Source organism: Haemaphysalis longicornis, unplaced genomic scaffold, assembly GCF_048455015.1.
Source record: "Haemaphysalis longicornis isolate Haplotype H1 unplaced genomic scaffold, Haemaphysalis longicornis Haplotype H1 scaffold_5, whole genome shotgun sequence".
In the NCBI taxonomy this organism is placed as follows: domain Eukaryota; kingdom Metazoa; phylum Arthropoda; class Arachnida; order Ixodida; family Ixodidae; genus Haemaphysalis; species Haemaphysalis longicornis.
The window spans coordinates 53,419,022-53,435,248 of NW_027526385.1; the positions used below are offsets into that span (position 1 = coordinate 53,419,022).

The 16,227-nt window shown below is 44.2% G+C and overlaps 1 protein-coding gene across 6 annotated transcripts in view; it reads left to right on the forward strand.

Moving 5' to 3' along the window:
- Positions 1–16,227, forward strand: part of LOC144138220 (BAI1-associated protein 3-like) — a 500,259-nt gene that overhangs the window by 448,511 nt on the left and 35,521 nt on the right. For all 6 annotated transcript variants that reach the window (XM_077670407.1, XM_077670408.1, XM_077670411.1 and 3 more), the window contains 5 exons: positions 2,889–3,012; positions 6,266–6,334; positions 10,846–10,920; positions 11,413–11,514; positions 14,004–14,219. In XM_077670407.1, the coding sequence (XP_077526533.1) occupies positions 2,889–3,012; positions 6,266–6,334; positions 10,846–10,920; positions 11,413–11,514; positions 14,004–14,219 (586 nt within the window). The remainder of the gene's footprint in view (positions 1–2,888; positions 3,013–6,265; positions 6,335–10,845; positions 10,921–11,412; positions 11,515–14,003; positions 14,220–16,227) is intronic.

Sequence of the window (16,227 nt, forward strand, 5' to 3'; positions counted from 1 at the left end):
GTACGCATCACTGTTCTCCCCCTCTCGTCCCGGGTATTTTCCAAGTCTCCGGCGGTTTCTGATTTTCCCTGACTTTGTGCGGTGGTTTCTGACTTTGTGCGGTGTCGTATGCGGCATTTCGTCGCAAAGCCAGCATATGATGGCAGCGCAGAAACGACCGCACGATGCGCTTGCATTGTCCAGGAAGGCGGAGGTAATCGTCGACTTCGAGAGTGGTCGCTTCACAAAAACGGCGCTTGCGACGTAGTACGCCGTCTCCAAGCGGGGCGAAGAGGATTGTGCGATTCTCTTTAAACGAAACTCCTCAGATTTTGGCTGTGGCCTCGTAGGTGTTGTGAAATCCCCCCCCCCCCCCTACCCCGAGACGGCCGCCGCGAGAGCAGTCTGTCTTGATTTTACCTAACCGGCCGAACCGCTTCCGCTCACTGACTAGCCAGAGTCACTGTTAATTATTGATAGTGACGCTGAGTAGTCAATGAGCGGAAGCGGTTTGGCCGGTTAGGTAAAATCAAGACAGACTAATCACTCGCAGTTGTGAAGCGAAACCAGCTGTACTGGACGGGAGCAGTCTGTCTTGATTAACCGGCCAAACCGCTACCGCTCACTGACTAGCCAGCGTCACTATCAATAATTAACAGTGACTCTGGCTAGTCAGTGGGCGGAAGCGGTTTGGCCGGTTAGGTAAAATCAAGACAGACTGCTCTCGCGGCGGCCATTATCCGGTAGGGGGGGGGGGGGAGGGGGGATTTCACAACACCTACAAGGCCACAGCCCGACAGATGACACTTTTTCGGACCTGCTAGTTACCGTCCCAAATCAACGCCCCACCCGTAAATCCACTGCCAATTTCAAATTTGCGCGCCATTCTGTGAAAGTGCTCACCCACTTTTTGCTCCGTGCCTCGAGATCTGCCGCACCCAGGAAACACTGGCAAGCGATGGACAGTCTATAATTGCTATAATCTAATCCAATACAATTCTGATTAGCAGCTCGATAGTCCAATCTTTACGTGGCATTTGCTTTTTTTTTTTGGCGGTGTCAGTTCTACTATGTAGGCCTACACAGCGGCCAAAAAGATCGAGGTCGTTTAATGAAAAATGGAAAGAACATGCACAAGCGGTCACGACATTTCAAGCTCAACCCGGAACGAGCACGAGAGCGGGAGAAGAATTGGGACAATTTGCTCCAGCAGAACTATGAGAAAGACCAACTTCGTCAGAAGCTGAGTGTCTAGATACCTTGTCCAGTTTCACTAGATACCTTATCTAGTTAGATACCTTATCTAGTGGCACTAGGCATGCCCGCATTTAGAGAAGATGTCGACGATGCTCTGTTCAAGATTTTTTAGTGCAAAAGAAGTTCAGTACGTGCTGTGAGAAACTGGGCCTTTTCTGGAGAAGCTGTCAAAATAGCCAACAGCTAGCAACTAGGAAACTTCGTTGCTTCTAGCCATTATATTGTATATATAGGGGGAAGGAGTGGTTCGCCATTGCAATTCACGACTCCTCGAATGGTAGCCAAAAGCTGCCTGAGCGCGGTGACTACCATTCTTTGGCGAAATGTCAAGTCCATGTGCATTTTGTTTTTCTTTTCTGGTGCCATCTTGAATTTTGGTGCCGTTCTGAGATAACACTCCCTCCTCACTTTGCTGGTGATCTTGACTTGCCTGCAGGGGGCACTGCGCAAAGTTTTATGATAGTAGTTTTGTACATTCAGAAATTCTCACTTCTGCTGTGCGGTCGCAAACAAAGTTGGATCCACAGGGGCGACTTTCAGCAAAATTTTTGTGTCAAATATTTTATATGCTTCATGCAGAGCTGCTTTCACCTTTCGATGAGGTCATAGAACACAGAACTCAGCATTGCAATTTTCCAACCATTGTGGAAGTGTAGTACATATCTATGGAGCACTCTGTGCTCACGTTTTATTGCAAGAAGCACCATCTGTAATTTGGTTCATTAAGACGAATATCAGTTCGGCTCATGCGTGAATTCTTTCTCATAAATGTGACATGTAGTGACGGGAGTTGCTCGTGGAGGAGTGGGCTAAATTAGAGTGCATCATCCCAAACCACCTTTAATGGATGCTGCACTCCAGTCTAAAATCACAGCAGGAATAGCGCAAAAACCTAACAAAAATTCCTGTCATACGACAAAAAACTTTGTTGCGACAACAGAAGTCATGTCGTTACGACAAAGCCATCTGTTTAACGACACACATTTCTGTCGTAATGAGAAGGTCAATTTTCTCAATGACAAACATTCCTGTAGTCAGAACAGAACCGCCATTTGCGCTATTCTTCACAATGGAGAATAACATTCAAACCAGGTGCGGCCACTGATGGAATGTCAGGATCACGACAAGACAGGAATTCGGCACAACAGAACATCAAAATCAGGACAGGACTACGACACCCTACATGAAGTTGAGGGCTTGACAGAAACCCGTCTGGTCGGGAGACATGTTGAAGTAAAAAACGGAGATGCTGACCAGAAGCAACTGTTAAAAACTTTAAAACCTTAAAACAACAAACAAGTTTCGGCTTCACTACGAAAGCCTTGTTTACAATCTTTTTGTTCACCATCTTCACAACCTTGTTCACAAGTTTTTAACAGTTTCTTTTGGTCCGTGTCTCCGTTTTTTATAATGACACACTACAGAACATCAGAATCACGATACGACAGGAATACAACAAGACGCCAGCACGACACGCGAAAATACCACAAACTACAGAAATTTTTCTTATGTTATGAAAGTACTTTCATAACTTTTGCTTATTTACCAACTCATGTCAAAAATGGGACGTATATGTAATTGTAATGACAGAAGGAGCCTTGGGTATGTACTTGAAAATAGCCAGCATGGTGGTGGTTTGCCCTCATTTGCAGAGACTGGGCGCAGTTGACAATCCAGAACTTCCACTTGTGGTTTGCGGACTCAGTCCAAGGCTGGTTTGCAGTTGCCAAAGTCAAGGCTCGCCAGAGGATCCGCAAAGCCCTTGAACTGGACAGGGTGAGAATTGTCCTTTAAGTGCTGCACTTTGCGTCCGAACCCTTCAATTTTAACGGAGCTATTGCTATTCAGATGCTTCCTTGCTGGGCACTTGGGCCACCACTTCGCTTAATTTTAGTCCTTCAGGGTCATTCTCTGAGTTCTCTCGTTTGTTCATGTTCAACCTGTTCTCTTTTTCCCTTTTGCTTTCTGTGTGCTTACACCATCACGCTTGGATAGAGGGTGAGTTCCTGCTTCACGAACCTTCACGCAACGGCACTGCGCTCTTTACTCCACACATTGCCTACACCATGCACGCTTTAAAGTAAAGATACATTTCCTAAAATTGCTGGTGCAAGTGCATTTTTGAAATTGATCTAAACATAACAGATAAGACGAAGTTGTTTGTGCATGCAGTTATCATTCGTTGGCTAAAAGATTGCCACTTCGTTGATTTCTTGTCTCTCTTTTGTTTGCAACTGTCGTGGCGCTATTTTTTTTTATAAAAGCGGGTTTCATTTCGGGTTTAAGACAGATTTGTTCAAATGTAAGCAGCAATGTCACCGGCGCATTTAGGATACTTAAATCTGAACTGATGTAACCCAATTTCTTTTCTGCTTTCTTTGTTATCAAGTACTTATTCACGCACCCATTTAAGCGAACATATTCAACAGCTTTTTTGTTTTGGGGGGGGTTTATACCTTGTTCAAAAGATGAAAGTTCTAATTTTCTTCCATTTTACAGTGAAACAAAGCACCATGCATTAATTTTTTTTTTTCCACCATCTGCCCTGAACATTGCCTACTTTGCGTGCTTCTCTTTCCACATCTTTGATATACATTGTGACAAACCTAAGATATTTTTGCCTAGAAAAGCTCTTTCCTTGCTCTGCTAATCCTCTCATGCATGTATCATATCTGCCGCCTGTTTCCGTCCTTTAATCCCGTTAGCGCGCGAAGTACACCCAGTGCTCTCCCCAGACCTACATTTGCTGGCCAGCTTTCTCACATTGACAATAACAGCAAACGTTGTGTAGCTTCAGTGACCCATAGAGCGCATGAATAAACCATACAGCCTACATCATTTAATAGTTGTAAAATTAAGGCACAACACGTAATTATGTCTTAGTTGTGTGAAAATATGTTTGTGTTAAATACTATGTGTCGTGGCTACAATGTTTTCGACGTGCCATTTTTGTGCACACAGTATTTGCAATGTGCGCCCATTGATAAAATTCACTGGGAAGAGAGAGTAGCGAGAAAAACGTTTCCAAAGGTTGTTAAATATATTGCTAAACGTTGTTTCAGCAACACTTATGCAAATTTCCGGCCAAATTTGCCTCGTATCTTTAATAAAGACGCAGCGCGTCAGACGGGACAAGAATAGAAGGAGACAAAGACTCGAATTTCACTCTGAAATTTATCTTAAACACTTTTGACATATACCCTACTTTGCATAATAATAAAGTTAAGACATGCCATGTATCTACGTCTGCACTTATTTGTCTTATACCCCTGTCACACAGCAATTCGAATGTCATTCAAAGTAAATGACATTAACTGTTAAAGCTGTTGATGACATTCCGTTTGGCCGTGCGGGTCTACACGGCAATACAAATGTCATTCGATAGCGATAGTGGTGACGATTAGCGAGCTCACTAAACCACAAAATTGTATTTTAAATGCATCTAGAGCGTTCGCATACATACTATTTCTTTAAAATCATAACAAAAAACTATTCTTTTTACATAAAAATAATAAAATCGCCAGTTTAGGTCACATCTGTAGACATCACAAGCTGAGACAAGTCCACAAAAATCCGTATTTGGGTAGCGCGCGCACTGGGGACGAGATTTTCTTTTTTGTTAGTACATGTTTGTCTTTCTTTATTTGAAAAACAACATGAAAGGGAAAATATATGTTTACTAACAGTTTCTAGAAACAGTATTCTTTGGTTTATTATTGAACTTCTCTAGTGGCGTGCCACTGCTGTCGAGGCTACTTGTTTGGCTGCTGAATGAGCTCCCGAACCTCAGTTAGCCGCTAAATGTCATTCGCCTCAAATGTCATTCGGTATTCTCATGTAGCGCTGGATCAATGACATTTAGAGCAGACGACATTTGCTCTAAATGTCATCAGATCTGCCATGGGGCAGGGGTATTACATAATGCATCCCATTTCAAAGTCACCTCATCTTCAAAAAATAGAAAGAAAACGAACAGTTGTCTCAGTTATTCTGTAGCAAGCAATTAAATTTAGCTGCAAATCAGCCATCTTCTGATCATGGCGATAAACTCACAAATGTTGCTCCGATGTGCACCCGGGATATAATTTTCTGCCACAAGGGAATTATATCGGGATTCTCAACATTCCTGAATGTTTCAAGGAAGCTGGCCCATCCTGGATCATGCAGCATATGTCCGCTTGTCCATCCTGTTCTTTGACTTCCTGGCTTTCTCTCCCTGTCCGTCTCCTTTCTCCCATACCGGAAAAACCTAAGATGCCTGCCGGTTTTCTTCTCAATAAGAAGAAGGTACTGTCCCCGTACAGCCAGCGGTGCCCGCCTGTGTAGGCGTTGTGGTGATCGGGCATTGTCCTGCATGAACTGTCGTGTGTCGCCGTGACTTGTGATCGAGGCTACCTCTTTGCAGTGTGCTCGACGAATGCTGTGTTTAGTGCTCGGGTAACCTATATTACTGCTTGATTGAGTATCCAGGAGTGCGTATTATGTGTCTGTCTCTTTTGGGTTTAGGTTTGTAGTGCACTTTTCTTCACATACTCTGTATTTTCTGGAATGATAAATTACCGGGCCGCAATCCTGCAGTTCTTTTCTTGTCATGTTTGCGCAGCACCGCCTAGAAATGATGCAATTAACATTCAGTCAAAAGACTGATTGTTTTGTTTATCTGCAATGAAAGTACGTATACGTTTCAATGGTTAATTGCTGAATGCTTTGCATAAGGCGATATTTTAAACAAGGTGATGTAATTCAAAAGGAGGGTTTACTGTCTCTCGTATAAGAGTACCTCGCTCATTTCGAGCAACACTGGAGCAGTTTTTTAAGCCATTGGTTGTTCAAAGGAGCATTGCTTGTGGCACTGCACAGATATATGTATTGTTTATGGCACCTCAGTTATTTTTATTCGTGCACATAGATGTTGTGACTTTTATTGTTGGCCGTTGTGTCAAGTGATCGGTTACTTTGTGGCTCTGATTTCTGTACTGGTGCAGTCTGTATTAATCGTGGCTTCTGGGTATTTCTCTCGCTTGTACAGATCAAGTGCATAGACTCATACGTCCAGCACAGCACTTCAGCAGTGGACACCACTACATGCTTTGGCCAAGTGAGTAGTGTTCAGAGCAGGTCTTTCGCAGCCAAGCTGTTTTGTGACTCAAGCAGCTCGAAAGCTTTGTATGACTGTTTTTCAGTGTGCTTGGAGAACGCACTGATGTGCTAAGTTAAAATTAGGAGAAAATAGGGGGCATGTCGATGGTTATGTGCTAATCAGGCTCCCCAGGTGAAATTTGAATTTTTTTTCTTGCTGGATTATTGAACCAGAAATTTTCCCTATTCTATCTGGAAATAGGCACAATTTCTAGCTAGAAACTCAGTTTCTAGTTCATTTCTAGCTGGATTGAGATTTACTTTCGGCTAGCATTTGTCAGTCCAGCTCGAAGAAAAAACCACGCAAGCTGGAAATAATTGTCTCCAGCTAGACTAAGAATTTTTCTCATTAGAAACTGTCGATTCCAGCTAGAATCTAATAGGCTAGTCAGAAATGAAGCTGGAAATTACGATTTCTTGCTAGAAATTCTCTTTTCATTTTCACGGGGGGATCATTATGGGAAATTACTAGTACTAAGTGCTCATTTGAGCCTGTCTGATACAAAAGCATGCGCGATGATTGCCCACAGTCCTGAAAGAAATAAGTGTGGTGAAGAGAGTTAACACTTGCAGGGAATACGGGGCATGTTACAGGTGAGAGGGAAAGCGAGAACAATCTTTGAAACGGGCGTAATACCATTTTTCGGGAGAAATCCTTACTCCAGGATTCTGTTGGAGCTTGCTTCCACCTTCACTTGTACAGTCAGCTGAAGCTGGTTCTCACAATTGGGGGGGGGGGGGGGGGGCAGAGAGAGAGAGAGAGAGAGAGAGAGACTTTAATGGGAAGTGAGGTCAGTCAGGCTAAGCGCCCGACTTGCTACACAAAATGGGGGGAAGGTGGGATGAAAATATATGAAAAGGACTCACTGACACATCAATAATCAAACACACAGACACACACAAAAAACACACACACAATCAGGCAGTGTATAGTCATTTTTCTGAGTGTTCATAGCTCACTGTCAAGTCCAGTGCTCCGGAGAAATGGTAAGAGCGCCTTTGTTGCGCGACTTGCCATGCCTGTTGTAAGACAGGGCCCAAGGAGGTGCTTCGAAGAGATCTGGGCGGACACGGGCAGGCCCAGCGAAAGCTTAGCTGTGGTGCGCTCAAGTTCGTGGTGAGGCAATGCACAGAGAACGTGTTTCAGGTCCTCGCAAACTGTACAGGTTGGGCGCAGAGGTGAGGAGGCCTGGCGAAGTTTAAAGAGAAAATCTGAGCTAGTCAGTTTCTCCCAGTGCTGAACTGACAGTGCTTTGGGAGACCCATACCATGTGAAAAAGGGGGTGGGCCATAGCGTACCTACACCTTTCCAATATTTACTGCTGTGTTATTTCGTGTTATTGTGACGAGAGGAAGCACCATTCTTAGCCAGTTGTCCCCCAGTGCCCGGTAGGCTAAATAAATCCTGGGCCATCACGTGTGCCATTATGTGGTGGTTGAACGACAAGTGGGTTGGTGTCGACACAAAGCTGATCTTCCGTTGACGTTGCCGCTGAAGTAGAGTTTTGAACAATGTTTTAAATGCAGAGCAGTAATTTAGGGCCGCGCCTTGTCGTCGTAGCTCACTCGCTGGACCAAGTAGAGCCACATGACGTTCTGTCGTCGGTGTAACCCAGAGGCTTTGAAAGCCGAGCGGTTTCGAACCTCGTGAACCGCTGGCAGTTGTCATACATCTCTCCATTGTTTAGTGCAAAAAAAACTGCAGGCACAATTGAGACAAAATATGCGTAAAAAACAGGCAGCGGCCGTGTTCATTTTGTTGGGAACACTCGTTGGGTTGGTTTCTACGATAGTAAGCAAGAAAAAACCGCCCGCACGTGCGGGAGGAAAAGCAAGCACAAAAAAGAACAGTTTCAGTTTCAGGCAGGGGGCGCGCAAGCACTTCGGAGGCGGGAAATTTGAATTGCATTGGTTGGTAGCAGTGAGCGGATAATGGTGCTACGGCCCATTATGGCGAAACACTGCTGCACTTCTGATAGCTTTCACATTGAGTGGAGCGGCTTTAATTTTTCTGTGAGTCTCCTCAAAGGTTCAAGCCCTAGCCTTCCACTTTTCTTGATGAAACTGTGGATGCATATTTTTTGGCAAAGGTGCGACTCTTACGTTATACGTTACGCGTGGTGTGTAGGAAAAGTGTGAGGGAATTTTAAAAACAAAACAAATTCAAGTGTTCCAAAGGACCTTATGCATATTCTCTATTGCCATGGTGTAACTAAATATTGTGCAGAGTTTAAACTTGGAGGCAATATGGGACATGTCAGGAAGGATGTCCCAGCAGAGTTTCAAAGCTGTGAGTTAAGTGTTTTAGGGAAAATAACTAAGCGTGCTTTGAAAAACCCTATATGCACGCATTATACACAAATTACAAGAAGGGTTCCCCCTGTTCTAAAAGAACTAAATATGGAAATATGGCAGGCAGTTTGAACTTGCAGGAAATAGGGGATACAATGCCGGTGAAGTGTGACCAAAGTTTCAAGTACGTGGGTGTCTTAATTACGGCTTTTGAAGAAAGTGACTAATACAGCAGTCAAAAGCATTATACCTGAATATTCAAAATTTATAATACTTCGCTGCAGCGTTGGCTATTCAATCCGGTTCACTGCACGGTTTTATTGTTTGAAGTATTTGAAGTTATCAAACATATGAAATTTATGAATAATAGAGCAATAAAATGTGTCTCTGCTGCACAAGATGTAACACTTTCAAGCTCCATCGCATGGCATGCTTTTCTGGGTTGGCTTTTTTGCATGACATCAAAGCTGCGCAAAAAAGTTGAACACATGTAGGCTTTGCATGCAGCGTGTATGCTAACTCGGGTGTATTTTAGCTAATGTGTAACGCTATTTCAGTAAAATTTTTATGCTGAAGTTTTCTGTCAATACCTGGTGGCATGAGTGACAAATCAAAGGTTGCTACCTGTTGGCTTCCACAAGGTCATACAAGTCACTTGAAACAAGGGCCTGTTCTCAATAATTGAAGGGACTTTAGCCAGTCAGTATGCTTCCTGTGTTCACAGAATACCGAGAAACCCACATTTCATCATGGAAGTGTATGCCAATTTTTTTGCTCCACTGCTTTGCGATAATGCCTTAATTTTTAATTAATTTTTTGTATTTATCCAAAAATACTCAATTTGCGTCACAGTCTGTTCTCACTTTTCATTAAAAAAATATTCGATTAAATTCGCAGTCAGTTTTTGCTATTAGTTTTCGATTCGCTGCCAAAAATTTGATTTTTTCCACACCTGCCTTTTTTGGCGTGCGTCGATTTATTTCCCATTGTCAAAAGAAAGAACTTGATGTGGCGATAAGTTTTGTAGTGTTTGAAGAAAACCTGTATTTAATTGGAGGAGTTGTGGCCACTCGCTAGAGATTGGAAGACTAGGACGCGTTGGCGGGTGCAGTGGTTTGGGTATGTGCCATAGAGGTGAAGGCACAGACGTAGATGCTTACGCTGTCCTTGGCCATCACATTAGTATTGTTTGTTGAGAAATGTTTACTTTATTTGCTCTGACTTCAGATTACGAGCCAGGCTTTTGTAAATTGTCTTTGCAGCACAACAATCGTCATAAGCTTCACATTGTAGATAAGCCTCAATAATATCAGTGATTGCGAATGGTTGCACAACAATTTTTTTAGCACCTGTTGCTGCATGTTACAGCATCTTTGCCAAGATAAGAGACTAAATTACCTGTATTTACACTATCTACAAGTATGCAGGCAGTAGGTGGGCCAAAAAAGCGATTCCTGAGAAGGCTCGTTGGTACGATTGTTCTGAAAGCCAGGCATGCTCCAATCCTCATTGTCTTCACACACTTATCTCCCTAGTGTACCACTTTATAGCTGCTTTATAACACTATTTTAGGGGCGAAGCCCCTCAGGGGCTTGGGCTGTTGGCGTCTCCTGTCGTTGTCGTCATAACTGTCGTCTCATGTAGTCACGGTACTAAAACACCAGGAAACTCGTTCACGCCTCAAGCTAGAACGTAACGTGTACTAGAAAAACACCGCGATGCTTGTTTACGCCTCGCACTGGAACGTAATGTGCACTAAAAAACACCGGGACATTTGTTTACGCTTCGCGCTAGAGAGCTTCGTGCTTCAGAGACAAGAGACTTTTACAGCAAAGCTGTATACCTCTACCCCCCAACGGTTTCATCTCCATTTGGCAAAAAAGCTAAGGTGCCAAGAATACACATACTCTGCATGCTTCGCCCCTCACCAGGTTTCACGCTAGTGGAGATGGCCCGTGAATTTTTGTTATTGTATGAGAACTTCCAGGACAGAGATGTTCAATTTTTGATGTGCTAGCATTTCTTGTTTAGAGGTTGGCAGTGTGTTTTTAGGCGCTGCTTGAGGGGTCCAGGAATCTTGTGTGATGATCCAGAAAGCTTGTGTTGTTACACATGATAGTAGATGTAACATGTGACGGTATCACGCGATAGTAATACTACAAATGTTGGTGGTTTCAGATCAAGCAGTTTTGGAGGCAGCTGGCGTGGCCCGACCTGCGAGGATCCTATCCATTTGTCTTCAAGATTCTCGAGGTAGGTATACTCTCCAACCACTGCTAAGAGCCCAGAATTACTTGAATCATGTTGGCTACAGTTCTGAACAATGTCGCAAGTGTTTCAGGTACTATGTACAGGTGCCGTCAGAACTAACTGGAACACTGTCTCGTCAATTTACAGGAATTTCTACTTCTGGAAAGTGCCTGGCTGCATTTTTGTGCGTTTAAAGGAGTCTTCCTTAATAGAAAAAGCTTCTTGTTAACCGGTAATGGCTGTCACGAAGGCAGTGTCACAAATATTTTGTCATTTTCACAAATCCTTGTTCGAATTAACTATGGCTGCACCTGTACTAGTCTCATGACTGTTTTAAGCAGCTGATGCGAAACCTCACTGCATATCAAAGCAAAGTTTTCTATGCCTCATTGGCACCGTAATTATAGAACCAAAATGCACTGCAGGAAGGCCAAGTTTAGGAGGAAGGACTCAGAATACCACGATAAGGCTTTGGGGTATTTTGACTTGTTCTAGGCCGTGTGCGATGGGGCCATGTTCTACGCCAACCTTTGCCACCAGAAGCTTCTCAATGCCGGTTACTATGATGAGGAGGGCCAGTTCGACGTCTCAGAGGAGGTAAGGACGCATTCCTGCCGCCCGAGTCTATTGCGGGGTGTGTTGTTAACTAGCACTAATAATTCGGTCTAGCATGCACATGACTGCGCCAATATCTGCCTATAACTCAGTTCTGTGAAACATAAGGCAGGCTGCCAAACTTCGTCCTGCTTGCATTGGCGTTGTCAAATATTTTCTTTGGAAATGTTTTTTTTTGGTGTTGATGTCAGTTGCATGCATAGCTCCACCAACAGCAATGCAATGAGGTTATCTGAACCCTGAAACAGAGACTTCATTTTGGTGATTCTCAAGTATTAGAACTGTCTGGCTCCTGTGTTGAGTAACAATAATGTGTTTCGACGACTAACAGTAATGGCACTTGTGATCTAGACAATTTTGGCATCGCTTAGCTGAAAAAGTGTAAAATGTTATGAATTCAGTGTTAATCAGAGGCAGATAAAGCTTTAGATTCAGCGACAACACAATGGGAGAAGCTATCGTACTTGTTGCCATCGAAGAGTTGTTTGTGCGGATGGAACTCCACAGCCTTTGTTTCTACCAAACTTTCAGTAAAATCTGGTTGCTATTGGAAATTTTTCACGTATAGTGGTTTTATTTTGTGTGCTGGCAACCGTACTATCTCAACTTGTGTGCAACTAACCCTAGTGTCTGCTGTGTACAAGTTCATGGCAGGCAATAACGGCTCGGTTTTTTGTTGTTTGTCGTTACTCATGTGTGAGGCAGCTTTCCGCATTGGCCTCCTCCTTTTCGCGTCTTCTAAGGTGGAACTTTATATACCTATCTTGGTGGAAGGAGAATCGTGCAGTCCTGTCTATGCAGAAATCTTCTCCGGCGGAACCCCACGGGCATGTGTGAAAAAATTAGGTTGGAGAGGAGTTATACCCGTGCCACATGTACAAGAAAAATGCAATCAAGTCTTTAAGGCCTTAAGATACCGAATGACATTATTTGGGCGGGCTGTGCTACACGTGAAAACGCAAAAGCACTAAATGTGTTAGGCATGATGGTGACAATGACCAAAAATAGAAGTGCACTCAAATTTTAGAAGTTTTTAACGTACAGAGAAATGTCTTACAGGGGTTAAAAATGTTTTTTTGTGAAAGAGGACGTTATGAGAAAAAGTGTTTTCTAAAAAATGACGAGTAAAACATGGTAACGTGACGTTCTGCCTTTTGCCGCTGTTTTAGAGAACTTTGTCTTCTTCAGAACTTTGCCACCAAGAGTGCACAACAAAATCGTCTTATTTCGAAGTTCAACACGTTTACGCGTAAACACTCTGGTGCTGAGAGTTTCGTTGGTTACATTTGGTGCTCATTGCGTTCGAGGGTAGGCAGATTTAAGGTGTTTGTGAAGGCGAATGAGTTATGTGGGCCTCCTTAAACCAAAAATTACATTAGAGCGAATGGCATTAGATTTTTGCGTGTAGCAGTGAATTAATGGCATTAAAACTTGAGGCGTTAAGCATTTAGTGTCATTTTTTGTGTACGTGTGGCACGGGTATTAGAAGTATTTAAGGGGAAAGAGATTGGATGGGTTTATGTCTCTCGCAGCAGAGTGCATGTGCAGCGTGTTACTGTGTGAAGCACCAATCAAACGACAATGGCAGGCGGGGGCGGCAGGTGGTGTGGTCGGAGCAGTGTCAACAGGGCAGTGGCAAACATCGGCAGCGCATTGCTTCGAAATGGGTAGGCCACGCGTGGTGCGCATTCCTGAGAAGAAGGCAGCTTACGATCAGCGACGCTGCGAGCAGGAATGAGAACAAGCTTTTCTGTGTGGTGCCGATGCTTCAGCCTGTTACAGTTTTGCTGGTTAACCATCTGTACGGAGCACCTGTGTGCATTTTTAAGTGCAGAGCACTTTAGGGGCTCGCCTTGTCGTCATAACTCCCTGTAACGGTCGATGTCAAACGGCTGCCAGAATCAGGCAGTGCCCCGAGATGATGGACCCAAGTAGAACCCGGGGTTCCATCGTAGGGCATCCCGCAGAGGCTTTGAAAAGGAAGCGGTTTAAATAGTTGTAACCATTCGAAACTCGTGACACGTTGGCGCTTGTCATACATTTCCCCGTTGTCTAGTGCAAAAAAAAAACTGCAGGTACATTTCAGGCAAAATATATATGTAATTAACCGGCAGCACCCGCGTTCATTTAGTTAGGAATGCTTGTTGGGTTGGTTTTTGCGATAGTAAGTGAAAAAAGTTGCAGTGCAACGCTGGCACATGCGGGAGGAAAAGCAAAAGAACAGAGCTCCCGCTAGTGCTGCTTCAGGCAGGGGGTGCGCGAGCACTGTGAGGGCAGGAAATTTGAATTGCATTGGGTAGTAGCAGCGAGCAGATAATGGTGCTACAACGCATTATGGTGAATCACTTTCTCTGCACTTCCATTAGCTTTCACGTTGAGTGGAATGGCTTTATTTGTTTTTTCTTGGCACGCGATGAAACAGTTGCGTTTGTTCGCTGCGTGCGTTTAACAGACGTCCCTCCCTCCCGCAGGTGTGCATAGTGATCAACAACATGGAGTACGTGCGGCGCGCGCTCAAGCCCCTGCACAACGAGCTGGAGCTGGAGCCCATTGTGGCGGCCATCGAACAGGCCGAGGGAGACCGGGCTGCCGACAAGTGCCGGGCCGCCTTCCAAGCACTGCTGCACAACGCCGACGAAGACGTCGTCCACAAGATACTCACCATCATCGCGGGACTCTCTGAGAAGGTACGCAAGAGTAGTAGTAGTAGTAGCATGCATTGTTGGATGAGGCGGACTTAGCCTTGCGTATCTGCCAGCAATTGCTCCGCCTAATACGATATCAGACACACGAAAAGTCACCACAGCTCACTTAGTCCTATTATAACAGAGACACACAATGTCACCACACCTCACTTAGTCCTGTGGAGTGCGAGAATCCGAGTAGGAGATGAGACACCTCTCTTTTGGCGTTCCTCAAGCAGCTGGAAACTACACGATCCGCCATGAGGCACAGTCAACACCTCTCCGTCTTCAGGCGTCTCAACGTTTGTTTATGCAAGCGTTGCACCTTGGAGAAACAAGTACTGAATTATCATTACTGCGGCATGTGTGATTAAGGGTAAGGTACGGAAGAGCTCCTGGGGCTTACAGCTGTGAACACTGTCCAGTCACTTTAGAATTGAGATGGCGAAGTTTGTATTCCGAGTTTTTCGGCACATTTGCGGGAATGTGTTTTAAAGGCAAAAGCGTTATGCCGCTGTGTGAAAAACGGATGTCATTGTTATCCAGTACAGCAAATGGCCGCCGCTGTGATGAGTAAATGAAAAACACATTTCAGTTTGTTTGTGAATTGAAGCCGCATCTCCTGAGTAAGGGCCGGGTGCGCTACCACCGCACTGCCTTGGCGCGTTGCCAGCTGTGGAACAATTAAGCATTAGCCTGGTTTGTACGACACTGACATCGTATCACAGGACGAGTGAACATGATGGCACTAAGGTAGAATGGGTTCACCCCAATCACAGAGAACTCTGATTTTGGGGAGCTGTGGTGAGAGGCCTCACAGTCTGTCTCTTGAAGGGCTTCATGTCAAAGTACAGAAAAAACAACTGCAAAAGAGGAAACACGAACGTGGTGTAGCAATAGGAGACAAGTTTCTGATAAGAATTGGTAGGCTTTTCCCTTCAAGGTATGTTAGCAGATGTAAGGGCCCTGAAGAAATATTTCTCTCGGTAAAAAGCTAGGCCTTTGGATGTCTTGTGCCCCCGGCACTATATTCTCCACTGATTTGAGCACGTCAGCCGTGATGACATCGTCATCTTACTGGCATTTAACCAGTTACGATCATGTTTATCCCATATAAGCTTTGACAGAACAAATAATCTTTAGTATTAACCATGAGGTGGACAAAAAATAACCAATTTGAACACTGAACGCACATTAAAGCCCACTGTGAGGCCATGGGACATCACCACAGTAGTATATGTGCAGTGGCTGCAATGGGTACTTGGCATTTGCTTTCCTTCCAAGCTTTAGGAATAGACTTTCCCTTTTATTCTTCCATTAAAATAACTATTACATCTGTCTAACTGCACTGTCCAGCCAGTATTATGAGCCTGGCACACTCGCGATAATGTTGTTTTGAGGACCAAACAGTAGAAATTAGATGCAGCCATATTATATTCTTTGTAACATATATTGTGACCATGTATGGACTATCTCAGTAGCCTGTGGTGCACCGCAGTACGACTTGCTCACCTTACCATAATAAGAAATTTGGGGGAAGCCATTTCTATTTCTCATGAATTGCACAAAAAAAAAATCAAGGTCTCTTTCTTAAGGAAAAGATGATTAAATGCGAAGCTCGGTTTATGCAAACTGAGTCCAATCAAAGTCCAAAGTCCGAAGCCAAAGTCCGCGTCTATTCGGCCAAAGTCCAAATAGCCAACGCCTGCTCAACGAACCCAAAGAAAATGCTGAGCAACTCCAATGCGACGAGGGCACAATCGGATAGAAGTCGGTTTCGCAGTGCGAGGTATTCGGGTTTCATTCCGACCACAGGAAGCATTTGTTTTTTTCTTTTGAGGCTTGAAGTGCCTTTGTGGAAACCCATTGTGCAAGCTTAACTTTCCTGCACTGTGGTTAGGTGTAACATCAACGTCATCAGTGAGGCAAAAAAAGTTTCCCTTATAGCTCGTCGCTTTTCTGACCATCACTTTGGGTTTTACAGTGACCTTCATCTTACTGCTGAGGTACT